The sequence below is a fragment of the Engraulis encrasicolus genome, chromosome 6 (assembly GCF_034702125.1).
Source record: "Engraulis encrasicolus isolate BLACKSEA-1 chromosome 6, IST_EnEncr_1.0, whole genome shotgun sequence".
NCBI classification, from domain to species: Eukaryota; Metazoa; Chordata; class Actinopteri; order Clupeiformes; family Engraulidae; genus Engraulis; species Engraulis encrasicolus.
Window position 1 is genome coordinate 41,963,241 of NC_085862.1, and position 27,459 is coordinate 41,990,699.

Below are 27,459 nucleotides of genomic sequence, written 5' to 3' on the forward strand. Positions count from 1 at the left end.
TGTTCAATTTATGATTATGATCATGTCCCCGATTGTAAGTCGCTTCGGTTATGAAGTGCCTGCCATATGCAATTTAATGTAATGTAATGACCACATTTAGTGCAGCCACCTGTTAAGTGTAGGGGGAAGCGATGCATTTTAACACTTTCACTATTTGTAGGGAAGTGTCACTTTCTTTGTTATTCTTGCACTATCTAGAGCCATTCTCGTCATGCATACATCTGAATGTGTGTGTGTGTGTGTGTGTGTTGTGCGTTACTAGGCGGAGGAGAAGGTGAAATTCGATGCCATCTTCGAGAGCCTCTCGCCCGTGGGGGGCATGCTGTCGGGCGATAAGGTCAAGCCTGTCCTGCTCAACTCCAAGCTGCCCGTGGACGTCCTAGGACGGGTAAGCAAACCGGCAAAACGTTTGAAATCAGACACGATTAAAAAGCACACATTTGTAAATGCCACCAGACTCCCAGACAGGGGTTGGCAAAGGAGAGGGTTAGAATCGAACCCAGGTCGCCGGCATAATGCTATGGCGTTTTGGCTCATTGAGCTACCGCACTCTGGTCTTGGAAAACCTGTAGTTCAACTGCACCAGGAGAAGGGAAGACGGGGAACCCAGGACTTCCAGTTTCATTGATTTGAGAGATGTGCAGTAGTACAGTCTTAGCATAGACATTCTGTGACATGGGATACTTGCTAAGTTTGGTAAGTTTGGTAAGTTTCTGAAAATGGCAGTGAGTTACATCTCCCAGCCCATTTGCCACATATTTAATGTTAGCTTAAAGAGTTGCATTTTTCCCCAAGCCTGGAAGGAAGCAAAAATTATACCACTACCTAAAGATAAAAAGAAAACTTGTACACCACCAAATAGCAGACCAATATGTTTGCTTCCAGCACTTAGTAAAATATTTGAGAAAATAGTTGTTAATCAAATTCAGCATTATTTTTCTGAGAATAATTTATTAACAGAATTTCAACATGCCTACAGAAAAGGATTTTCAACATGTACAGCATTAACCCAAATGACAGATGACTGGCTGCAAGAAATCGATAACAAAAAAATCTGTGGTGCTGTCCTTCTAGATTTTACTGCAGCATTTGATGTCATTGATCATGGACTGTTACTTCAAAAGTTTGAGAGATATGGTTTTAAACAGTCAGCACTAAATTGGTTAAATAGCTATCTGACAAATAGATCCCAAAAGGTATATTTTAATGGTAGTTTCTCAAGCAGTGTGAATGTAGACTGTGGGGTGCCGCAAGGCAGCTGTTTGGGACCTTTGTTGTATTCTATTTTCACAAATGATTTACCTTCAGCGATACAAAATGCAAAAGTTGTAATGTATGCAGATGATACTTCTATTTATACATCTGCAAAAACATCAGCTGAACTGACACGAGTTTTGAACAAGGTGCTAGGAGCAATAGAAAGATGGGTAAAACAAAACAAACTCGTTCTCAATATATCTAAAACCAAAAGTATTGTTTTTGGCTCTAGTCGCTCATTGAGTCTTGACCCAGCACTTAATCTGTGCATTAACAAAGAACAAATTGAACAGGTAAAGGAAGTAAAGCTACTTGGAGTCATCATAGATAGCAGACTGTCCTGGTCTAAACAGATTGACCACATGGTTAAGAAAATGAGTAGTGGCTTGGCACTACTCAGGCATGGTGGCCAGTTTCTCACTCAAGAACTAAGGAAAAGGATTGTATGCTCTTTGGTTTTAGCACAGATGGAGTACTGTACTATTGTGTGGTCAAATGCCAACAAAGATCACCTTGCTAAACTTCAGCGAGTCCAAAACAAGGCAGCACGTCTTGTTCTTAAATGTTCCTACACAACAAATATCACTTACATGCATTCAGTTTTACAGTGGTTGAGAGTGGAGGAAAAGCTTCACGTCTCTTTACTAACATCAACTTGGGCAGTTTTACACAACAAAATGCCATTAAATCGCTAGATTAGATTTAGATTTAGATCTCCTCTGTAAAAGTTGAGATATTCATACATATAACACAAGGCATGCAGCAGCAGGGAGACTGAGCATCCCAAAGAGCAATACGAATGCATTTCTACGCACTGTTGAATATAGATCAATTAAAGCATGGAACAATTTGCCAACCAAATTAACTATATTGAATAGTAAAGTGTTTTTTAAAAAACAGGTGAAAAAACATCTGAGCCTAACATATATAAACTAGGTTAGTGCAGAGATGTTTGTCACAAGGGCTTAAACCATTATTGTAGTAATTTATGTTTATGTTTATATTAAATGGACATGAAACATTACATTTATAGCGTTTTATATAAGTTAAGTATAGTTTTAATTTATTTAGAGATGAAAATTATGGCAATATAATCGCAGATCATTCAAAAAAAAGACATTTCGGATACATTAGTTATGCAGGCCATTATTAATATTCGCCGCCATCTTGTTTATGACATCACCGGGTGTGTTGCAAAATTCTTCCGGTATCTCTGTGTTGGTTGGTTCGGTTACTCTGGGATACTGTGCTCTGCTGCTGCTCACCCGTAGCCTGCTAAAAACTTAGCTAAACTATGGAGGATGAAGTGGAGAGATTTAGCGAATCCCACGGCCTTTTCACCAATGGCTTATGCTTTCGAGCCAATAGTGAAGGAACTGCGTAGCATTGCCACTACTGGGCATATGGAAGCAGGACTAGGGCTATGCGAATCGGTTTCGGGAGGTGTGAGCAGGGTGGGCAACATTGACTGGTGCGTGTGTAATCATTGCCAGCCCATGTGCACGTCGTGGGAGTCAAGGTGTTGCCTTGAGACTGATTTGGACCATTTGATCGAGGGTGAGGCGTGTATCACCATGTCTCAGATGTTCAGCATCTTCTGCCTTGAAAACGACGTATTGGAAGTGGCGATGCTGTCACTACGAGAGGTACGAGGGGAGCCACTGAAGCTGCCCATCAACAGCAGGTAAATAGCTACGCTTGCTTCATTTAACATAGGCCTACACACGGAAAAGTATCTGTTATTACATCATATGGCGCGTGTTTAGATTGCATTGGTTATAAATGCTTTCATTATAAGTATTGACTACGGACGGCTAACAGTCCGTGTGTGTGCCATATGTGTCCTGTGTTGCAATTTTAGACGTTGCATTTGTGCTAGTCTCTAGTTAGCACACTGCTAACTGAGACTGACGTTAAATAGTAACTCGGCGTTGTCGTTGCTTGTATCCAACTGCTTGAACTGTCCGTGAAAGTGATTTTGTACTGAGCGAGGGATAGTATTTAGCCTGAGCGAAAGTCGACCATTTGTAGCAAACTTGACCGGTGTAACAGACTATCTGGGTCCCCCGTAGGACACTCCAGATGATATAAACACAGCGAATGGTCAAAACGAAGTCTATCAATTTTGGTCTGAATGAATACGCCCCAGATTAAAAGTGACATTGTTGTTGTTACCGCCCAAGTTAGTCTTTTACACCGGTATCAAAATTCCATCTTTCAACTATTTCCCCTTGCTGTTCGAAAAACAGCAACAAAACGACTTCTAGCTTGCAACTCAGCCATAAATAGCCCTGCGTTTCACTGCGCATTTCCCCATTGGATAAGTTATAGCCTAAATATATCCAGAGAACACATCCCCGAATTGCGCATGGTGAAAAGTAGGCCTAGTACACAATATTGCCTTGGAGGGTTATTATTATGTCCATGGTGATTGTGGCCGCTTGTTCTCAAACAGCTGTTAAACACAGTTCTACATTTTGGGTGATCATTCCTTGCACCACCTGCCCTAGGCTATGACCAAGAACTTATTGGGTTGGGTTAATGTCAGTGTACCAGTCAAACTGTAAATGGCATGATTAAATGTAGACCATTATGTAGAATGGAGTGAAGAAAAGGGACTAAGCCTTATTGTTGTTATTGCTATTATTATTATTATTATTATTATTATTATTATTATTATTATTATTATTATTATTATTATTATTATTATATAGGTCTAACATGTGAACCCTGCATTAAACTTTTAACACCACATCAAACCTAAGATGTCTGATTCAACTTTTTCTCTCCAGTCTGTACAGGTTAATGGCATACAGGCAGTTCACTCTCTGGGCAAGAGGACACCTGGGGAGGAGAAACAGGATGCCAATACCAGCCTGCGTTGTAACCACCATACGGCACCTATACCCATCGCCACAATATCATGGATTTGAATACTCTTTTTAAATCAAATAATAACTATATTATATGTACAACACTTCAATTTGAACCACATTCTTTTGCACTTAACATTTGGAATGTGACAGAATTATTATATTAGCCCACATTACATTAATGAAACCATGTAAGTATCATTTGTTTTGTATTGTGATTGTTTATCGATCCTGTGTGTGATTTTGTTTTTATTTAGGAGCTCCTGGTGCAAATCGGCTGAGATGCCTTCGTATTGAAAAGGCCTTCTCAGGCTTTACAACACCTTTGTGCTGTGCCAGTGTGACCACTGGGTCGGGGTCTGACTGTTGCTCTGCTGCTTGGATGGAAACAGATCTGCACCTCTTGACTACACCTGACACAATGTCCTTCCTAAAACTATAGTCCTTGTTCACTTTCCTGGGAGTGGTGATGTAGTGTTGTGCTCCCTTTGAGAACTTGTGTTTGAATTGTTTTCTCCAGTCTCTTCAGGAGGACCTTGTCCAGAACCACCTTCTGGAGGACTTCAAAGCAGCTGAGTCAGGCTGTAACCAGGGATGCATTCTTTCTTCTTCCTCAGCTGTGTAAGGTGCATGTTCACAGTTTGTCATCGTTTCTCCACAGGTCCACTCGTGAACATTTGTGATGTGGAGCAAGTCTGTAGCCAACACGGACACTGACACACCATGCTCCTTCAGCTGTGATAGGCACCTCTCCATGCCCTCTACCTCCAACCAATAGCTTTTTTTTAATTTTTTTTTTTTTTTACTTCCGTCACCTCCACAGTCTCCTGTGCCAGCACCAGGCCTGAGTTGGTGTCAAGGAGGGAGTAAGTTCCGAATGTGGTATTGTGTCCAGGGCTGTCATATCTACAATCACCACACAGCAGGAGTGGTTCATCCCCTGCAGCAGCCAGCAGAGACTCATTATGGGTGGTCCATACATTTTTTACCTCACTGTCACTCTCCTCACTGTCACTCTCCTCACTGCTTTCTAGGTGGTCTTCTCTCATTTCAAAATCCTCGTCTGACTCCTCCTCTTCCATTGCACTACCCTCATCTAAGTTATCCCACTCTGTGTCACTTGAGCAGGCGGCAGGCTTTGGTGCTGGCAAGGGTGTTAAGTCCCGCACTGGCTTGCTGTAAGGATGGTCATGGTTAATCCAACTGTCAATGTTGCCTGTCATTGTGCCTTTACTGTACTGATGCACTTCATCAGTCTGTGTGCCTACACTCACGGTTTTAGGTAGGCCTAATTGATGTTCTTGCAGAATGTCACACTCAGTAGTACTTTCACCGTCTACCTCAAAATTAATGGATGTATGCCTGACCTACAGAAATAAAGAATATGTTTTGCAGTTCAAAGGCATTTGTTTGCTTGTGTTGATTTTATACTAAGGTGATATACTGTGTAATGTGTAGATCTATTTTAGGAGTGTGTGTTTTATTCAGTAGTAAAATAATCTAAATGTTTCATTCTTCCTTTGTGAAGTTGTAGTTATACTTATCTTTATATGTTAGATTTGATACTTGAATGGGAAATAAGCTATCTTCTAATGATGATGAATATAGAGGGTAAATGACTGGTTAAAAATTGTTGGGTTTGCCATTTGGTGTAATGCAACAAGACATTAAGTCTACTAAATATAGGCTACATATTATGGATTTGTTGGGTTGGGTACTATCAGAGAGGGTTTATATAGGTAGAAAGGCTATGGTACTATACCACTGAAAGCCAAACAACTATTAAATAACTGCACCCAAGCCTGTGGCCTAAAATTTTAAAGAAAGGTTGGAAGTTTAATGTATCCTGACACGCCCACTAGCGGGCATGGTGTAATAGATGGAGGTAGCGATCGCCCGACATTTAATCTTAACCCACCCCAAGTAAATAAAAACCTGTTAACAACTGTGGTGGGCGATAGCTGGAAAGATGCAAGTGTACAAATCTAACATGGAATTGCACAATGTTTTTATTACCCTTGGTGATTAATTTAGCATTTAGTCTGTCTTTCATACTATCGTAGGCTGCCTGAAGTTGTTCTACTAGATGAGTGCGCCGTTGTCGTCTTTTCAGGCGCAGCGCAATTTTGGCAGGGCCAAAGTTACGTTACCATACTTTGCCATACGTTGTAAAAATTGATCACAGAGGGGGTTGCGTCCAATTTAAGCCTGTTTGTGGACCTAGTCACTAGACGCCCTGATGGATCAAATATCTTTTCCTCTTGTAGCCTATAATCTTCATCCAAAAAATGGTCACTGCACTGCAGACCGGCATAGTTAGTTGTTGACAGGAGGGTTTTTCCACTTTAGCGCGGCCAACAAACGGTGGAGGACCGTTTTGCGCTTCAAGGGCAGGTGATGGGAATGAACTGCCTTGCTCTTATACTCGCCTTTAAACGGTAAAATGTTTTTTTGCAGCCAGGTGCAATGCAATAATGCCCTCCCTTTGTCCTCTGCTTATTACCGTTCTCCATAATAGTCAAATCTCTAAATGTCGTTGTGTCCGTCTCCGATGCTTGCTACTGTAGAATTTCCAAGGCAACACACCCAGTGATGTAACGTTCTGCCGTGGAACATCATGGCGCTACACAGTTGCTTAAATGTATCTTTCTCAAACTTATTATATTTTTAACCAGTGTCACTGACACTATTAAGGCAACTCGAATGGATAGACTAAGACTCAATATTTCTAATGAGGACAACTTTATCTAGTGTTTCATGTCCACTTTAAATGTTTTTTGTTTTTATTTCTGTCTTTATTTTCAATGTATGGTGCTTAAATGAATGTACAGATTTGTGTAGAACTTTTAACTGTGTGTGATTTTATTGTTGGACCCCAGGAAGAATAGCTGGGTTTGCGCCCAGCTAATGGGGATCCTAATAAACTAAACTAAACTAAAAGCTCTGTCTAGTAGTGAGCCAGACAGACTGAAATAGTGTGTGTGTGTGTGTTTGTGTGTGTGTGTGTGTAGTGTATGTGCCTATGTGTGTGGGTATGTAGTGTATGTGCCTATGTGTGTTTGGGTGTGTGGCTATGCAGTGTAGTGTAGTGTAGTGTATGTGCCTGTACAGGCCACTGGGTGGGAGTGTTGTCAGCCTGCGCATCACCGGAGAACATCTGTAATGTAATGTGGCTGTCAAAAGGCCATCGGCATCACTTATCAACAACTACCATGTGTGCATCCAATATCCTACCTTACGTCCTCCACTTGTGCTTGTGGCCTCGTCCCGCCTTCTGGCCCCACCTCCGTGGAGTAAACAAAGTTTCCCCGCTGTCAGCCTAGCCAAAACAATTTTTGGGGGACTATTCTTCATTCACCATCCAGTTTGCGAATGAGAAAATGACTTAACAATTGAGCTTTTGCGAGATATTGAAATATAATGCTGTTGTCAGTGATGTCATCATGACATATTACTTCCTGGTACGATACCACAAGCACAAGTGGAAGACGCAAGGTCGCATATTGGAACGCACTCCATGTGTTTAACTTCTCTCTTTCTCCTCCACTCTCCCACCCTCCCCCCTTCCATCCCTGTGGCTCCCTATTGCTGGTATTCTCTCTCTCTCTCTCTCTCTCTCTCTCTCTCTCTCTCTCTCTCTCTCTCTCTCTCTCTCTCTCTCTCTCTCTCTCTCTCTCTCTCTCTCTCTCTCTCTCTGGTGCACGCGGCAGGTGTGGGAGTTAAGCGACATAGGCAAAGATGGCATGCTCGACAGAGAGGAGTTTGCAGTGGTAAGTTAGTTGCATCCATCCATGAAAACTTAATACCTCCTAATGACTCAGATGTTAAGGCAAGAGTTGTGCGCCCCCTGTCACCTTGAATAATTCAGCGCGGTGGCATTTATTTATGATGATGGGCGCATCGTGACGGTAAACAGACGGGCTGTGGCAAAGCAACAGGGCTTAACTACCAAGAAAGGAACTTCCAGACAAAGCTGTGATGGCCTTGCCTGCCTTCCTCCTCCCACCTGAATGTATTTATATGCCGTCCGTGTTTAAACAGCCAGACTCCTGGGGTGCATTTCTCGAAAGCGTAGTTGGTAGCCATTGGAAACAACAAAGTAGCTAATGTAGTTAGCAACTATGGTTTTAAGAAATGCACCCCGGGAGTCCATATTGTCTTTCTCCCCAGCCTAACAGCTTCTGTGCTGATGCTGTTGTCTCCTGGGTTTTGTTTGTATAAATAAACTTGTATGTGATGACTCGAGCAAAGGCTGTCTTGAGCCGTTAGAACATAGATTGATTTGTTGCTTTCAGTATAAAAGCCAAGTGCTCAGCTGAAGGTTAAAAGGCTCAATTTCAGATGGTAGATTGGTCCAGGGATTAAAATTGGTCTATTATACAGAGAATATGCACATGCAAAGGGCTACACTTAACACACGATTTTTGCTAATGTAATTCTGTACTACATAATACTGTATATTAATGAGTTTTGTGTATGGTTGAATAGTAACGGTCTGTGTCACACGTGTGTGCACATGCATAATTTGTGTGTGTGTGTGTGTGTGTGTGTGTCGTCCAAAGGCCATGTACCTGGTCTACAGAGCTCTGGAGAAGGTGCCGGTGCCCATGTCTTTGCCCCCTGCGCTGGTGCCCCCGTCCAAGAGGAGGAAGTCCTCTACCTCCCCCCCGGTCGTGCCCCTCCTGCCCTCGCCGCCCACCCTCAAAGAGCCGCCCGCCCCCCAGGCTGCCCCCAAGACGTTGCCACCTCCACCTCCTGCTACCACGATAACGGCACCACAGGTTTGTTCTAGAGTAGTGTTGATAATGGTACAACAGAAAACGCTAATGAAATATGTTTTTCTATAGCAATATTATAAAGCAATTTATTCTTTAATTACTTTCACTACATTGCTGTCTAGATACTGTAATGAAATGTCTTGGGTGTGCATGGACACATGGGCATTTAGTGTTGAGTTCTGTAATCATAATCTGTCTGATCTGCCATTGTCAATGTCTGTTTGCATTGTTGAAATATATTGTATAACTAGAAGCACTCAGAGAGTGCAGACCTCCGCCAAAGAAGCTGCTTGATACATAGTCTTTCTGCCTTGTTTTTGTGCTGTTCCCGCAATTCAATTTCTGGTCACTAGGGGGCATCTAGATAGTGAAGAATCCTGGTTCTGGTTCCGGTTCGTGATCCGGATCACCACCAGAATTGAATCACTTGTTCCTTGGGTCATTACTAACAGCTCCACAAAGTTTCGTCTAAATCAGTTGATTAGTTTTTGAGTTATCCTGCTGACAGAATCTTTAAAAAAGTCCTGGTTCCGGTTCGTGATCCAGATCCGGATCACCACCAGAACTTAATCACTTGTTCCTTGGGTCATTATCAATAAACCCACAACGTTTTTCGTCCAAAAATGGTGATTAGTTTTTGAGTTAAGGTGCTGACAAACAGACAGACAGACAGACAGACAAACAAACCAACGCGACCGAAAACATTACCTCCTTGGCGGAGGTAACAATATATTGTTAACTCCTCCTCGCTCTGTAAATGCCATAATGAAATGTGTTTTCCATGGGTACTTGGAGCCTGTTCCAATGTTCGTACTTTCCGCCCTTCCCGCACTGTGTTTGGTTACGCAGGGCGGTTCCATTTCTAATCGCGGCGGTGAAGTGTACTGTAAACTACCCGGATAACGCCCTCAAACCGTCTGTTTTTTGAAGTGTGGAGTTGTGTACACTTTTCGCACTCAATGGCTGCCATGCTTGTTACGTAGTTTCCTCTCTGGTTGAGTGTCAGATCGGTCAAACTGCCGAATCTCTGTGATGACAGCATAATTTTGATTCCAAAGACAATAGCCATGTGTATAAGAGAAAGGGGTAACTTTAAAAAAAATTGTCAACATAAGGAACAGTGTCTTCCGTGATGAATTGTATATTGGCGGTTGGTAAACTCTGATGACACGCGACAACCGTCATTTCCGTGAAGTGTATCAGACAGAACGTGAATTGGACCTGCACTTCACCCTCAAATTTAGCCGTTACGTTGAGGGTGGAAAGTGCACTGTATCACAGTGCACAGTGTGGAGAATGGAACACGCTCTTGGTCATTCACTGTTCTAAATCATACTCTATACGTCTGATCATGCTTTACCAATGTGTTTTTGTGGTGGTGGTGTCCACAGTGGGTTGTGCCCCTGTCAGAAAAGGCCAAGTATGACGAGCTGTTCAGCAAGACAGACAGTGACCAGGACGGCCTGGTGTCAGGGCCTGAAGTCAGGGACATCTTCCTCCGGACGGGACTGCCCTCCGCAACGCTGGCACGCATATGGTAGGACTGGATGACTTGGCCCAAGACCTGTACACTTTTAAGTGCTGCTGCTACTGTTTTGCATGTAGTCAATAGGAGATTTTCATTGCAAATGTCATTGCTGATGTGACTTATTGAGTCAGGTGTGAGTGAGTTACCTTTTTTTAACGAGATACTGGATTTACTGGATAATAGGCTTGGGCATTAACATGCCACTAATTGTTTTGACTTTGATTTTCAGCAAATATGTACAGCAAACTACTGGAGGATATAGGCCTAGGCCAGGCAAGACGAGGCAAAGGCAAGGCAATCTTATTTGTGTAGGGCACTTCATACACAAGTGCCGTTCAATGTGCTTTACAAAATAATAAATAAATAAAATAAAACATACAGGTAAAAGCACAAGAGCATGGCTAAGATAGAAAAGAAGGCATCACATAGGAAGATAAGGGTGAAGAGATGAGCAAGAAATAAAAAAAAGTATTATTAAACAAACATAAAAATGTCAATCATCAAGATTATTAGAAGAAAACATCAGCAAAAAAGTATGTATAAATGTAGTATGATCCACAAATACATTAGACATTGAGTCTAATTTGAAGTGTGTGTGGGTGTCCGTCTGCCTGTCTGCATGCATGCCTTGTCATGGTGCAGGGAGCTGTGTGACATCGGGGACATCGGTAAGCTGACCAGAGAGCAGTTTGCCCTGGCGCTGCACTTCATCAACCAGAAGCTCAGCAAGGGCGCCGAGCCTCCACAGACCCTCACGCCTGAGATGATCCCCCCCTCTGACCGCAACACGCAGGTAATCATCCGCGGCCGCCCCTGCATCAGCACCACTACCATACCGCATCACATGCACCACACCGTTACAAAGACCTATCGCCCCTACTACAGTGCAAAGAACAGAGATGAGCTATGGAACTATTATACAGTGCTGTCAGGCAAATACAGGAAGTAGTGTACGTAAAACCTTTTTAAATAGATCTTTTTTAACAAGGGAATCAGAATCAGTCAAATAAATATGATGTTGACACAAAACGTATTATAACACAGTTTGCCGTCCAAAAAAACGTCCTATCACCTTGTTTCAATGCTGATTTTAGGCAGCATGTTTGAGTACTTGCTTAGTACAGTTATGATGTGCAAGCCCATCATGTATAAGCATGCATTGTTGAATGGGTTTGTTTTTGTGCAGTCAAATTGTAAGGATGTTATGAGTCAGCTTCGTGAGACCATCTGTGCTTGACCTGATGTTGTGCTCGCCCTTTCACTAACAGCTGGTCTGCCCTTGTCCCCTCTTCTCTGGTGTGTTTTTTTCCATGTGGGCTTCTTGTTTTCTAGCTCTCCTGTCTCTCTCTCTGTTTCACTGTCTGTTGTCTCTTTGCGTTCCTTCACATGACTGCTTTATTGTACATAAGATGGGAGCTCACTCTACCCTCTCCCCCTCCACCGTCCCTTCTCCCTTTTCTCTTACTCCCATCCTTCACTTCTCCTCTCTCTCTTTCCCCGCACCTGAAACTATCCTCTCCTTCATCTTGAAAATCTTTTTTTTTTTTCCCGTCACAATGCTTTTTTGCATGTGTTATTTCCCTTGTTTATTGTTCCACATAACACGTTTTGGTCTCTCCTCACTGCTCTTCCCTGTCTTTCCTCTCTGGTCTGCCTCAGTCTTTGCATGGCCCATGTAAGCATTTTTCTGCCTTTCTCTCAATGAGCATAATTTGCATCAGTGCCTTTAAAATGTACTTAACTTTCATATGAGGGTAAGTAAAGTAGTGATGTGTTTTGTGACGTGTAAACAGCCCATTGTGAATCACCTGTGCTAGAGTTGGGGATGTATCCCCTTTTCTCCATAAAGATAGTGTGCGTGTGTGTGTATGTGTATGTGTATGTCTGTGCCTTCACAAAAGTTCGATTTGTGTCCTGTTACTGTAGTGCAAGCGTTTATTATTATTATTATGGATACAGAAACTGCACTGGATGAATGTTAAATCCTGCATTCATCTGCTTTCTACCCCCATATATCCTATCGTCCTCCACTCCTCCTCTTGCCCTTGCTCTGTGCCCCCCTGTTCCCCCTCTGGGCTCATCCAGACCCCCACGCCAGCGTGCCTGGCTGCAGACTTCTCTGCCATCAAGGAGCTGGACTCCCTCAGCAACGAGATAGTCGACCTTCAGAGGTGAGACAGGTGCCCCGCGTGCTGTCACTGCCCACACACATTCACACACACACACACACACACACACACACACACACACACACACACACACACACACACACACACACACACACACACACACACACACACACACACACACACACACACACACACACACACACACACACACACACACACTCTCACACTCTCTCTCACACTTTCTCTCACACTCTCTCTCTCACACTCTCTCTCTCTCTTACGCACACCACGCAGACTGTCACACACATACTGAATATTCTTGCATGTTTACATACCTCGGTTGTGAACAGGATACGACATTCAAAACAAACACACAAACAAATGGGGATTGCAGTTTTTGAGTCTGGTTTGCAAGATCTGTCTCTACACTACTGATGACCTTGTAGACCTTGAAAATGTTATATTGAAGACTGCTTGGTGGATTGGTGCTTAGTTTTTGTCCCATCTTCATTGTTCGCTGGCCGTGTTGGGTTGTGGTATATTCAGATGTGTCCTACTCAACTCGTGTTATTCAATAGTAAGGTCTTTGAATGTGTATTTGTCATTTGACTGCTTTGTGCGTTACCTATCAAGGTCTAATTTCCTGCGTTCTTTTCATGGCTTATTTTCATAAATCAACTGTTATAGGCTGTTTGAGACTCAGCCTTGTGAGTTCAATGTTTAAAAGTATGAGTGGAACTTTTATTTTTATTTTTATAAATTAATATTTATTTTGAATCGCCTGTAGTATGGCATCATTAGGTTCAAAATCCAACAAAGAAAGTTATACAGTGACCCATCTGTGAGGAACTGAGATAGAAGCATGCCTCTCACTACTGCTTGGCCTTGGTGTATCCCAGTGATCAACTCCCACTTTTTTAGATGTTTGACAGGACTGGCTATTCATATTTCTTCAAAGACTTGGACTAGGGCTGTGCAATATATCGAATTTATATCCTGATATCAATATTGCTGTCAAACAATATCGAATTGAAACAATATTTTTGTCATTTGTCTATATACTGCAAAAAGGTAGGTTACACTAAACGCAATACATTCCTGTCCAATTGAACCATTGCGAACACAGAGCAGGCTTGCTACCCGACATTCATGCAGAACACCACTGTGTGTTTCTCTATGGTCCTCCATTCACACTGCTGAAGGGAGGGAAGATTGTGAATTGTTGAGCACAATTATTTGTCTTTAAAAGAAATATTGTTTAAAATATCGTGATATCAATATTGACTGAAATAATCGTGATATTGATTTTTCTCATAATCGAGCAGCCCTAACTTGGACAAGGCATGAGCTGATTTAACCTCTTAAAGTTCGGGGTGGTCGGTACCGGGTTCAATGACTTTGAACTTGAACTTGATCTTCATTCCGCAATTGTTTAAAATCCAGGTGGTGTAATAAACCCAGGAACATTATATATCAAATTTGACCCCCTCAAGCACCCCTCGCCTGATGTCTCCCTAACTTCCTAGGATGAGTGGACATCCAAACATGAACATATCCTTGATCTGGAACTCCTATGCACAGCCAGGTTCCAGGTGCTGGTGAAGTGCAGTTATCAGTAATCCATAGTAGAAAAAGAAGGATCACCGCACACTGGTGGACTTAGTTTTTGCTGTTTTTATTTAGGTGAACAACGCGTTTCGCATTGCGCTTCGTCAGGTTCACTTGATACTTGATGTTCACAACATATCCTTATCAGCATGGTCTCAAAATGTCTGTTACAATCCAAGGTTTATGAGAGTGTAGTCTTTTTTTTACTTTATTTCAACCAAAAGTTGTACAACTCCAGTCAAACAAAACCACTTTATTGTGAAAAAAATGATCATGTTTTTTCCCCTCAGGAATTGTGCTGTTTTTGTCCACACTTCCATATTTTTCACATGATCAATGATATTCCACATGATCCCCAGACTCTGCTGATTACATGGGCAGCACTGGGGTGGCTCTCTGACATTCCTACCCTGAAAGACAAGCCTTAGAAGAGAAGTAGGCAGGTCCTGTTTTACACAGCTTCGTATTGGCTCATTTGCTTTGAATGACTGCAGCTCCCTCAAAGCAAGAGCTAGAAACTCCATTCAAAGACTGAGTGATAGCCCAGAGTCCAAGTTTTCAAATGAGTCATATAGCTCTTCTGTATTATACCCAGGGACAAAGGAATCTCAAATCTGCTCAACAATACCCCTTTCTTACCATGTTTTTACTGTACATAGTGTACAGTACCGTACAGTACTGTACAGCAACATCTCTGTAATACTACCCAAAAGGCATATCCAACCATGGCTGATTACTGTATAACACCTCCAGGAGTATGCTTTCATATGTGACTATGATAAGGCTTCTAGCTCAAAAGGTTCTTGTACAGTAAGACCTTATATGGGGGGTGCATTTTGACTAACTAAAAAAAATACAAAAAGACACTTGGTAAAACGCATGTGTATATCCACACATAATTGTCTTGGTAAAGGTCATATATAGATGTAGCAAGTTCTCCTTTGACAAACAGCTTCAGTAGACCTGTGATGAAGTCTTAAATATGTTTCCAATGCCAAATGTATCAGCTATACTGCTGAAATGTAGTAATTTCTAGGGGGTCTTCATGAACGCATTTCAGAAAAAAGATGTTCTAACCCCTGTAAGTCCTTGGCAGTACATCACAAAATCTTCCTGTCACTTCCTGAAGATTCTACAGAGTCTCTACTTTCAAATGGTACCAGCCACTTCATGATGGGTCAAAGTATGTAGACACAGGAAGCATCTAAATAGACGTTGTGCAAAACTTTAAAAACACTCAAAAATAGCCCCGAAGCTTAAGAGGTTAATGCAACAGACGCCATAAGGTGGACAAGCAAACGGCTTTTAGTGTCAGCTGATTAAATATTCAAAAACTAAATGTTAGCTAACTGTCATTTTCAGCATTTGATACATTTGAAGGCAGTTTGCTATCCCTGTTGCTGTTCTAGTATGGCTAGTGTGCATGACTAGCCAAGTGGACCCATGACATAATTTTCAAAAACCAGCAACAAAAAAACACTTTCAACAATAGGACCTTTATGTCATCATGGTGTTTGTGTGCATCAGTACTGATTGTCAGATTGAGTGTGGCTGTTCAAATCAGTGTGTGTGTTCATGGATTTGCATGTGGACGTGCGTACGTGATGTACAGATGGGCGGAAGCGTTGTGTGTAAAGTGATCTAATCCCCAGTGGTTGTAGTCTCCATACGAGCAGTAGCCTGTAGCTCAAGGCTGTCCACAGGAAGAAAGAAAGGAAGGAAATAGCCAGGGAACGAATGAGGGAGAGAGAGAGAGAGAGAAATGGAGAGAGACAGAGAGAGGAAGTAGGAGAATGAGCACTAATTTACACAATGCCTTTGGCTCTCAGAGCCCTTCTCACTCTGAGAAAGAGCAGACGGCCTCTTCTCAACGCTCAGCTCCAGTTCTCTACATTTGGCCTGGGCTCGCCCTGCCCTTCACTGTCCTGCAGGTGAGGACAGAAAGCAAGAGAGCGGTTAGTTGCTTTTCTCTTCTCACTTCTCTATTCTGGAGAACAGAGAGGAAAGGTGTGGGTGGAGCTCTGGTTAGGGCACTGGAGGAGCCAGATGTGGAAAGGGCACTAGACGGCTGAGGGAAAGAAAGAGAGAGAGGGGGGAGTGAGTTAGGGGGGTGTTGGATAACGAGTGATTGGCTGGTAGGGTTTTCTTCTACATGGAGCAAGGTGGACTCCAAAGATGATGCATGTCTTGTGGCAGTGCCTGAGGTCACCACGGCGACGGGCGCCCTCTGGCGAAGGGTGAGCAGATCGCCTCTTCCTCTTCCTCTCCCTTCCCCCTCTCCTCTCCTCCTTCAAGCTTTCTTTCAAACAAACTACACACATACACACCAAGCAAGGCCACAATACTGTCTTTTGATAGGCTGTCCGCGTCACACTGTTTTGGAATCGTTGCTTAGGAAGAAAGGGCGATCTTTCCAGGCTCATATCTCTTGGTTCTGTTCTTGTAACTTGTGATCTCTGTTCCTTCCATATCTCTCTTGTTGTCTTTGGAGTGTGTGTCTGTGTGTCTGTGTGTCTGTGTGTCTGTGTGTCTGTGTGTCTGTGTGTGTGTGTGTCCGCGCGCACACCCACATGCATGTGTAAATGAGTGTTTGAGTGTGGTCGTTTCACACTAAGCAAGGCTTTGGCATAATGTGATGCTGAGTGTCAGCATGTTAGTGCTTGCATCTGTATAACTCTACTCAACTTGGTTGGGTATATATCGGTCACACATGTTCAATTCAAAAGGGTTTTATGAGGTTATTACCAATTCTACAATGTGTTATTCATTTTTATAGCTTTTAATATGCTGTATTATGCTGTCTGTGTTTCTGTTTGTATGTCCATGTGTATCATGGCATTGACATCTGAACTGAACACCATCACTCCTGTTGGCTTTGATACAGTGCGAATGATGAGGTTTTTCACAAGTAAAATAACACAACAGCTACCACGTGGCTAGTGGCTGCTATTATGGAATCTGCAATTAATAAGCTCATTTGTAGTGCAATATAGAGAACAGATAGATGCATGCCATGCACCAAGGGAACCACCATTTTGGATTCCACCTATGTCTGGCTGCCCATGCAGGATGTGGTGCGTGTAGGCGGTGCATTATTCGTGTTTGCACAGCGCGTTCTTTAAGACCATAGCGCTGATGAAACTGTCAAAACCAGGCTACTGTTGCAACGTGCTTTTGCAAGGCCCGCCGTGCAAAGCAAATGCTTCTGGTTCAATGATGATTTTTAAGTAGCAGATGTCAGCTAATGCCCATAGATTAATTACTTATTGGTACATAAATCACAAGCAATTAATGTGCATCTTAGATATTCAACAGGGTTCCCACGGGTCATGGAATTTCTGGAATATCATGGAAATTCATAAAAGTTTTTCCAGTCATGGAATTTTGCTATGTTTCATGCACAGTCATGGAATATCATGGAATTTTCTTAACAGTTGTGTAAAAGCAAAAACTTTTTTGTTACATGTATAACATTGTTCCTTGCTGGTTATACTACAACGGTTTGCCAGAGATATTTTGGTTTCGTGCTGTAATATGCAACATTCTAGAATGCAATGAGCCCACTGAAGTCTGGCGGTGGCTTGGCGTCAGCTCTAGGGGTAAAGATCATTTTCAGTTTTCACACTTAAAAAAAATAATAAATAATGACGTAAGTGGTCATGGAAATTCAGTTTTTTGGGCCTGGAAAGTCATGGAAAATCATGGATTTTTTAAAATCTGAATTAGAGTGGGAACCCTGATTCAAGTAAGAACAAAAAGTCAATTTAATCAAGGCAATAGTGTCATTAGCTTTGGTTGCACCCTCCTGTCATCTGCTACTCCAAAAATGTCATTGACCCTCCTGTAAGCAGCTACTTTGGTCATCAGACAATGGATGTTTTAAAGGACAAGTGCACTACAAATTGACCATTAAGCCCCTTTTCTGAGTTGTCTGCGATGTTTTCGCCCCCCTTGTTGTTTATTTGATGTTTGCTGCTGTCTCTCTTATTTGGCTCATTTGGATTTTGTCTCAACTGGCTTTAGAATGGCCATCTATGGGCCTGTCCTTATCTCTGTATGTTTTGTAGCGAGGCATGGCTTCTGTCGTGTTTTAGGATTTTGTAAATACTTTCTTTTCTTCGTCTTTTATTCACAAAATGCCAAGTAAAACATCACTTTCAGACTTGTAAGGAAATGTTGGTGAGATGCATGCATACTTTTGCAAAGAGATGCATTCATTTTGCAAATGTTTAGGGTGATTTTAAGAACAGATATGGACATGTCCATAGATTGCCATTCATAATGCCAGTTAAGACAAAATACAAATTAGCCAAATGACAGATGGCAGCAAGCATAAAAAACAAACGGTGATGGGGACTCTAAAACATTGCAAATGTCTCAGAAAAGAGGCTTAATGTTCAAAATAGTGCACTTGTCCCTTCATTTTTGTAATGAAAGACCCTTTACCCAGGAAGAGTGTGAGTTGCTGGCAAGGTGTGAAGATGCTATCTAAACATTCTTTAAACACATAGGATGTTATAATTCTGTTGAATGTGGCTGTATGGTGAGTGAGTATTTAGACAGTGCTTTCATGGTTCTGTGAAGCATGGCAGATTTTCACATAAGGTAATTTCCTTATTTCATTCAAACATATTCATCAGATTTTTTGTGTGAAATGATTGTTAAACAGTAAGATTTACCTCTCATCTCAATGTTCATCAATGAGTGGATGTACATGGCAAAGTACATATTTTTACATACATCGTTGATGTATATTTCAAAGTACATCATTAGAATTTTATGGAAAGAAGTCAGAAGTCTGGCTGGCATGCGCTTGGTGTTCCAAATATGCCCACATCATTAAATGTCACGATTTACTGTTTATTAGCACACTGTTGCTATGTAACTAAGCACCCAGTTTGAACGTAAAGGTGTTGATTGTCATTGTTCTTACTCTGTGAAAATCAGCACTGCACAACATGATCGATTTGTTTTCCTATTCTACCGTTGTGTCGTCAGTCGTTCTCATCCAAGTGTAATATCTGTCAGGTGATCCAGAGGTTTACCACTCGATCCTTGGAAATGAGTCACAGCGAGTATAGCGTTCTGTTTGGCATCTGCTCTCCGCTCGGTCTGCCCAGATTGAGATGAGAGCGAGGCGGAGGGAGGGGGTTTTCATGAGTTCATCTCTGCTGTCGAGTGTCTCTGCTCACTCATAAGTGAGATGTGAGACTCTGCGCACACACACCCGGTCGTAACTGTCACCTGAAACTGTATTTCGGAGACTGATCTTAGTCATCAGTTTTGCTACTCTCTCTAGGCATCTTCACTGTTTAGTATCGCTTATCATTAGGTTGTCTGTCATGCGGTGACCCAACACACACACACACACACACACACACACACACACACACACACACACACACACACACACACACACACACACACACACACACACACACACACACACACACACACACACACACACACACACACACACACACCAATGTAAACATGAGCCTTTTGTGCAATGAGTCATTCAGATGCATGTCTGTAAATTGCAAGTGTCTCATATCTGTGATATTGTATGAGTTGTGCAATATCTTGTGCTGGTGTGATGTTAAGTAGCAAATGATGGATCAGTTTGGGACTCAAAGTAGTGTCTGTCTCTGTCTCTGTCTCTGTCTCTGTCTCTGTCTCTGTCTCTGTCTCTGTCTCTGTCTCTCTCTCTCTCTCTCTCTCTCTCTCTCTCTCTCTCTCTCTCTCTCTCTCTCTCTCTCTCTCTCTCTCTCTCTCTCTGTGTGTCATCCATCCTGTCTGTCTGTAACATTCTCTCTTTCTTCTCTCCCCCTCTCCCTGTATTTATAACTCTGTGTGTTTATAAGAGGAAGAGGCAAATGGAGATGTGAGGACGAAGCTCGTGGCTGTCACCCTCGTCGCCCACCCCGACCCCCCCCCCCCTCTTCCTCTCCTCCCCAACCCCTCTCTTCCCTTCCCTGCCAACCGCTCTTCCTCTACTCCACAATCCTTCTCTTCCTCTCTTCCCTGATCCTTAATCCCTCGCTCCACCCCCTCTCCTCCACATCAGCCACCTCAACATCTCCCTCTTCCTCTTCCTCTTCCTCTCCCCCTCCTCCACCCCAACCCCCCCTCCTCCTCTCCTCTACATTTTACGCCTCCTCCTGACAGCCATCTGCACATCTATCTTTCTCTCTCCCTCTCCTCTCTTACTCTGTCTCTCTAGTGCTCTCTCACTTCTCTGTCTCACTTTCTCTCTCTCTCTCTCTCTCAGCCTCTCGCTCTCTCTTTTCTCAGCCTCCTCTTTTGAACTCCCTGCCAGCCAGTGACTGTGTGCCTTGCCTGCTTGCGTGAGCAGCGAGGGTGCGCGCCTGAGACTGTGACTGTGCCTGTGCCTGTCTGGTGTGCGTGCATAAGTGAGCGTGCACTGAGCCGCACACTCTTACTGTACTGTACTCCTCCGTCTTGCGATGGTTGTGGAGGGAGAGAGTAGCGGCAGGGGAGAGGTGACCACTGGTGGTGGTGGTGGGGGCTGGGGCTGGCTGGGGCTGGGCCTGGTACCAGTGTCCTCAGTGGTGAGGTACTCATGTGCGCTCTGCTGGTCCCCCCACAGGGAGAAGAGCGCCGTGGAGCAGGAGATCCGCGAGGCGGAGGAGAGCATCCGCCAGAGGACCAGCGAGGTGCAGGTAAGGGGAGCGACACCTTACACACATGACCGTGCGTGTGCGTGTGTGTGTGTGCGCGAGCATGGGAGCAGCAACAACACCTTATGACTATGCAACTAATGCTCACAGGGCTTAACTTGGATATTTTTGTGTGTGTGTTTGCGAATGTTTGCGCATGTGTTTGATTTTTTTTGTGCACTGGCTTCAAGGTTCATTTTATATCTGATTACTTGTAGGTGGATATTATTAACTATAAGTGGTTCATTCCTGAACTTGATGTAAGATGTTATTTTTGTGTAGTGTCCATGGTTCAGCAAACTTGATTTCCTGTATGTGGGGACCTTTCAAAACCCTTGTTGTGTGTCTGAATGGGGGTGTATTCAGCAACCTTGAAACATGCATCTGGCTTCCTGTAAGGTTTCTATAACTGTCAGACACTTCAGTGAATGTGTGACTGACTAGTCAATAACCTTGACGCTCACATCTCGGTGGTGAGCCATCAGAAGCCCTGGGGGAATAAAAGCCAATTGCAAATGAATGATTTTGGTGCACCATGTGCATTTCTGTTGTTGAAGCATCTTCAATGACTCATGCCCTGTGTATGGTGTATATAATTGCTGAAGACTTAAAGGACCAGTTCAGTCAATTTCAACATGCAGTTGTAATGCTCACACTACCCTGGACTTTTTTTTTTTTTCTTCAGCCTTTTCCGAGATCCTGGTCATTGTAACGGGGGCAGCGCTTTGTTTACATTAAAAACATTTTTTTTTTTAAATTCCCAAAAACATCCAAAAGGTTATACAACATCAGCAGACAACTAGCAAACAGCGGTACCTACCTTTTGGGAAAATATTTGGAGTAGGCCTATGTTAATTTTATAAAATGTAAACAAACGCTGCCCCTATTAGAATAGCTCATATCTTGGAAAGGGTTGAGCCGAAAAATTTGGCATCACCAGGTACTGACAAGTCAAGGGTAGCGTGAGCAATACAACAGCATATTGAAATTGACTGAACTGGTCCTTTAACCATTACTGCTCCTCATCATCATGGCTGTAGAAGCAAGGCTTAACTGTGCTTGCTCTGTGCCGGTGTTATTGCTGAAAGAGGTGCGTGCGTGCGTGCGTGCGTTTGTGTGTGTGAGGGAGGTGAGGGATGTCTGGGGACTATGGGGGGTTACTGCAGGTTCTCCTAGCTTATTGTCTCAGCTGTCTGCCCTCAGAAGGGGCAGGAGAAGGAAATGAGAGGCTTTCACATACTCCCACATACAACTCAGTGGTGTGCGTGTGCGCGCGCGTGTCTGTTTGCTCTCCTACTTCTACAATGTGCGTGCGTGCGTGTGTGCGAGATATTTGTGTGTGTGTGTGTGTGTGTGTGTGTGTGTGTGTGTGTGTGTGTGTGTGTGTGTGTGTGTGTGTGTGTGTGTGTGTGTGTGTGTGTGTGTGTGTGTGTGTGTGTGTGTGTGTGTTGGTGTGTGTGTTTTATGTTGGTGTGTGTGTTTATGAGTTGTATCTCTCTGGCCCTCTCCTGCTTTCTAGTGAGCTGAGCTCCCAGTCACGACTGTAGACTGTATGACTATGACGGCCTGCCCTAGATTGCTCTGTTTGTTCTATTTTTCTCATGTGAAAACACGTGGCACACACACACACACACACACACACACGCGCGCACACACGCGCACACACACACACACACACACACACACACACACACACACACACACACACACACACACACACACACACACACACACACACACTGTAGATGTGGCTGTAGTGGGTGGGGATATGACATGACTAAGCTTTAAGCCGTCTGGATGGGTAGGCGTGAGGGGAGGATGGGATGGGAGAGTGGAAGCATAACGCTGGCTTTCTCTTCTTCCCTTCCTACTCTACTGTTTTTTTCTTCCTCCTCTTTCTGCCTATCTGTCACAGGAAAAGAAGATAAGAGTAATGTAGATGGGAACATTCTCTCTCTTTCTCTCTCGCGCGCGTGCGCGCACCGCCTGATTATTCTCTCTGAGGCCATATATTGCTGTGACCCTGTCACCCTGTTTGCAGCTGTTTTGTATTTATTTCACAACAGGCAAGCGCTGATTTCTCACTTTGTGTGCGTGTGCGAGCTTGCATGCATGCGTGTGTGTGCACTGGGCCAGCGGGTGGGTGGTTGACGTTTAAGGCCGTAACACACTTAAAGGAGGAAACGTATTCCAATTCCTGAGAAAATGGGTGGAAAAATTGGAAAAAAATGGACACAAATAAAGCACTCAGTGGTTCGTGGAATTTCGCTTCATTTTTGCCATTTTTGGGAAAATGTGTCCTGTGGTGTGACATCATTGGTGTGACATTTCTGTAAGATACAATAAAATGATTAATATTTTGCACAAATATATCCCCAATGCTCTTTCTACTATTGTTCCTTTAACCCCCACCCCACACAGACACTACTACACACCCCAACCCACCTACAGCAGACAACTGTGATTTCACTGCATGGTTTCACTGTATTACTTGTAATAATTGTGTGTATGTGACAGATACATCTCCTGGTATCCTTATATCCTTACATGATGCATGAAAAATAAATGAGGATTGAGTAACATAATGCCAAAGTCACACCACAGGAAATTCACTGCATTGTGGCCATTTTAATCCTTTTGTATTCGTGACTGACCTCCGAGCTCATGCTAACTAGATAATGATATTGTGTTTAACCTTAATATGTGTTTTCACTCATAAAAAAAACTTTTTTTCCTTCCATAAGAGCAGTCACACCACGGGACACCATAAATGAACCTAAGCATTATGTGACGAACATTGCAATATGTAGACATATTAAGAGGTTAATAGTCACCTTTAAACTTCCACACCACTCTCCAATAACTGAGGTATAACTGGTTAGGAGGCTGTCTTTAAGACCCTTGTAGTTGGCCTTGCAGCTGCCCGTCCACAAACCTGACTTACATGTCACCCCGCAGGATGCAATTTGTGTTACGAAATTGAACTTGTAGTTAATATTACTGTATTGAGTTTTCATATGTTTTAATATAAGGTTAATATTTATGCAATCATGCCAAATGCTTTATAAATGATTGAAAATGTTGTTGGTTTACTTTATAGCTGTATGTATTCCAGGTTGTATTAATGTTACAGTCACACCACAGGACATTTGACTTGACATATAAACCTTTCCATAAATCTGAACAAAAATTGTTCTTCTCATCTAGGACTAATATGAAACATGATGTACCACATCTTCTTTCATTTACATTTGTTTTCAAGAGGAAAAATATCAATTTTGTAGGTTTTTAACTAATGTTGCGTAAAAACAGGGCGTCATGTCAACCACCCTGGTGCATGTGAGGAGACGTGCGTGTAGGGTTGTTATGTAGCGCTGTGGTCCCTGATGTCAGGTCGGGCGCGTGGCTGTGTCTGACAATGACGCCTGTCCTGGACCATGCTAGGCTCTTAGCCCGTCTGTGGAGAGCACTTGTCTTGCCGACGCTGACAGGTGGGCAGTGTACCCAGAGGCAGCTACAGTACCTGAAACAGGACGAGAGAAAAGTGAAGGACTGACTCAGGATCAGTTATAAACTATTTTCACTTGAGGTCATGCAGTGGCCTTCAAAACTTTACCATTCAAAACATTGAGTCAAGTTGTCTACTGAAAGTGCTGTGCTCTGATGTCATGAACGCACGTGGTAGTAAGACTGTCTTCCACTTTCATGATTATGTTTTCAACCAGCATTTGGCTGGTGATTGCTGTGAATTTCCATGATCTCCCTGCTGGCTACCACAACCCTGCTCTGTTGACAGGAAAAAGCCATGCAAAGCTCCCAGCCAGCTGGAGTGGGCTGATAGGCTGTGGAGACCTTTAGAATGTGCCGGAATTTACCACCAGATGACAACAACACATTAGCCAGGTCCCAGCCACCTGTTCACAGTACCACACTAACGGCACATGTGTGTGTTCATTTCCACATCCTTGTTAATCATGTATTAATCATTTATGATTCTTTTCATTGTTTGTGTAGTGTGTTTTTGTGTTTTGTAAATGGCACATGTCAAAATAAAATGCGCGCTTAGTGGATTATTTCTAGGTTTTGTCATATGATATTGTAAACTTGAATTATAGGCTGCTGCTGCTTTGGAGTGTGTGTGTAGGGATTATACAGTCATCGGTGTGTTATTTGTTTGTTGTGGGTGTGGGTGTGTCTGTGTGTGAGATATGAAGAATGAGGCATGCCTCACCTACATTGGCATTGTACTAATATGTTTGTATTGTCAGGCTGAGTCGAGTGCTTTCGTACCTCAGTGTGTTTTTGAATGGATGCGAGCCAAAAGCCCTACCTTTAATGACTGGTGTGGGACGCACAAACCCTTTTCCCCAGTTCTTGCGTGTGTTTTTGCATGTGTGTTTATGTGTGTTCTTGTGTGTTGGTGTGTGCGTGTTTAGCTTAAGAGATAGAAACAGACATGCAATCATGTTATGGGTGGACTAGTGGATTTTAAAGAGTACTAGTGTGCTAGTGTGCCAGTGCGCCTCAACATTAGCAATACTGTATTACCTCCTTGGGAGTTAGTAGTAGCAGTAGCCTTGGATTCTGATGCAGGAATCGAAAACATCAACCTTAGTCATAGTGATTCAGCAGATGTAGCTTTTACTGAAAGGACAGAAATAAACCCATCACAGCTTGCAGTACAGACAGATGGTCAATACATTCAAGGGTGTTGGACGACAGTCTAGCTTTCAGTGTTTGTTGTTGTTTTCTTCAAGGGCAGGTTGGACAAGTGAATAGCCGTGGGGCATTGTGTACTGTTGGGGTGTTTCCAGCCCATATGCTCCTGTTGCTCTGTATATTTAAAATGACTTTCACTGCTGTTCCAGGTCACTTTGCACTTTTGCCAGTGTAATTGTCCTCAGTAGCTTAGCTTGCCCGGGGCACAGCCAAATGCCAACAGCCTGGTTGTGTATGGGTGCCAGGACTGTTTACAGAGATTTGGCATTATCAGTATTTCCCATCAACTGCAGGCCGTTTCCTAGGGCCTTCATCATTAGCCTTACATTGTACATTGCAATTTTTATTGCATTATTAATAATTATTGTTATATTTCATTTTGTAGTTGTTTTATTATTTCTTTGTTTGAATTGGTGGGCACAACAATGACATGTAGCCCTGAAGAAGTCAATATCACCTTTTCTGTGTAGTTGATCTATTTTTGGAACATATTGACAAAATGAAGGCCATGTTCTGTTCCTACGCATGGTCATTCACATCATCCAGCACATATGTGGAGGTTGTAGCGCTGATTGGCTGGCATTGTACCACTGTGTAATGTTTTGGTAGATTCCCTTCCCTTTCCAAAGCATTGGCACACTTTTAATATGTGCACGCACGCACACACACGCACACACACAGACTTTCAGCCAGTGTTATTCCAGAGTTAATTATAGACCATATATCTGGCGGAAGCGATCAATCTTTTTGTCTGTTCATTACGCCTGTAGTCGGCAGCTGCTGCCACTGACCCCTGGCTGCTGTGGTGTGGTGATGTATGGTGCTGAGCTGAGCTGCTGTGCTCCTGCCCAATAATGTGTCACTCACAGCCACAGCCATACCTTCTGCTGCCTACGATGACTCATACAGGTTTTACAGGATACTGGACTCAGGATACTTTTTTTCATGCTTTTGCAACACGAAAGGTTTGTGTGTGTGTGTGTGCGTGTGCGTGTGCGTGCGTGCGCGTGTGCGTGTGTGTGTGTTCATTTATCTATCAGTGTTTGCCTGTCATGGTCAATGAAGTTTACTGAACTGCGTTCTCAGAACAAAATGCTCTGTAAAGCTCAGAGCACTGAGAAAATGTCATATGTCTGACCATTACTTTCGCAGTTGCATGTGGAGTGTGGAAGCTGTCTGTCTGTCTGTCTGTCTGTCTGTCTGTCTGTCTGTCTGTCTGTCTGTCTGTCTGTCTGTCTGTCTGTGTGTGTGTGTGTGTGTGTGTGTGTGTGTGTGTGTGTGTGTGTGTGTTGTGTGTGTGTGTGTGTGTGTGTGTGTGTGTGTGTGTGTGTGTGTGTGTGTGTGTGTGTGTGTGTGTGTGTGTGTGTGTGTGTGTGTGTGTGTGTGTGTGTGTGTGTGTCTGTGTTTATATACACATGATAATGGCTTGTTAGCTCACACCACGTGAAGGCTGAGTGGATGAGAGATCCATAGGCCTTGCATCATGTCATGTCAGCCCGTGGAAGTTATTCAGCACGAAGGTTATATTAGAAAAAAGACAGGCAAGCGAAGGCCGGGCCCAATGGAGCATCACTATAATGAGCAGCAGATCAATGAGGCTGTAAGTAATGCAGCCTTGACTACAGGACCCCCCCGTCCCCCTGTCCCCCACACCATTATGAATAATGAATTGCTCTCTCGGAAAGAAAGACAGGAAGGTGTGTCAGGGGATCGCTATCTTTAACGCCTCCTCTCCTCCCTGGTCTTCTGCTTCCTCTCTCTCTCTCTATCTCTATCTCTCTCTCTCTCTCTCTCTCTCTCTCTCTCTCTCTCTCTCTCTCTCTCTCTCTCTCTCTCTCTCTCTCCCTGTGTCCACTATGCTCTTTCATCGGCTCGTTTATGAAGCAC

At 43.2% G+C, this 27,459-nt stretch overlaps 1 protein-coding gene across 2 annotated transcripts in view; it reads left to right on the forward strand.

Moving 5' to 3' along the window:
• Positions 1-27,459, forward strand: part of eps15 (epidermal growth factor receptor pathway substrate 15) — a 62,997-nt gene that overhangs the window by 8,605 nt on the left and 26,933 nt on the right. Inside the window, exons 8-15 of one of the 2 annotated variants that reach the window (XM_063201680.1) lie at positions 263-388; positions 7,841-7,900; positions 8,693-8,911; positions 10,300-10,445; positions 10,666-10,725; positions 11,079-11,229; positions 12,522-12,607; positions 20,784-20,856. In XM_063201680.1, the coding sequence (XP_063057750.1) occupies positions 263-388; positions 7,841-7,900; positions 8,693-8,911; positions 10,300-10,445; positions 10,666-10,725; positions 11,079-11,229; positions 12,522-12,607; positions 20,784-20,856 (921 nt within the window). The remainder of the gene's footprint in view (positions 1-262; positions 389-7,840; positions 7,901-8,692; positions 8,912-10,299; positions 10,446-10,665; positions 10,726-11,078; positions 11,230-12,521; positions 12,608-20,783; positions 20,857-27,459) is intronic. The other variant, XM_063201681.1, reaches the window with a different exon arrangement.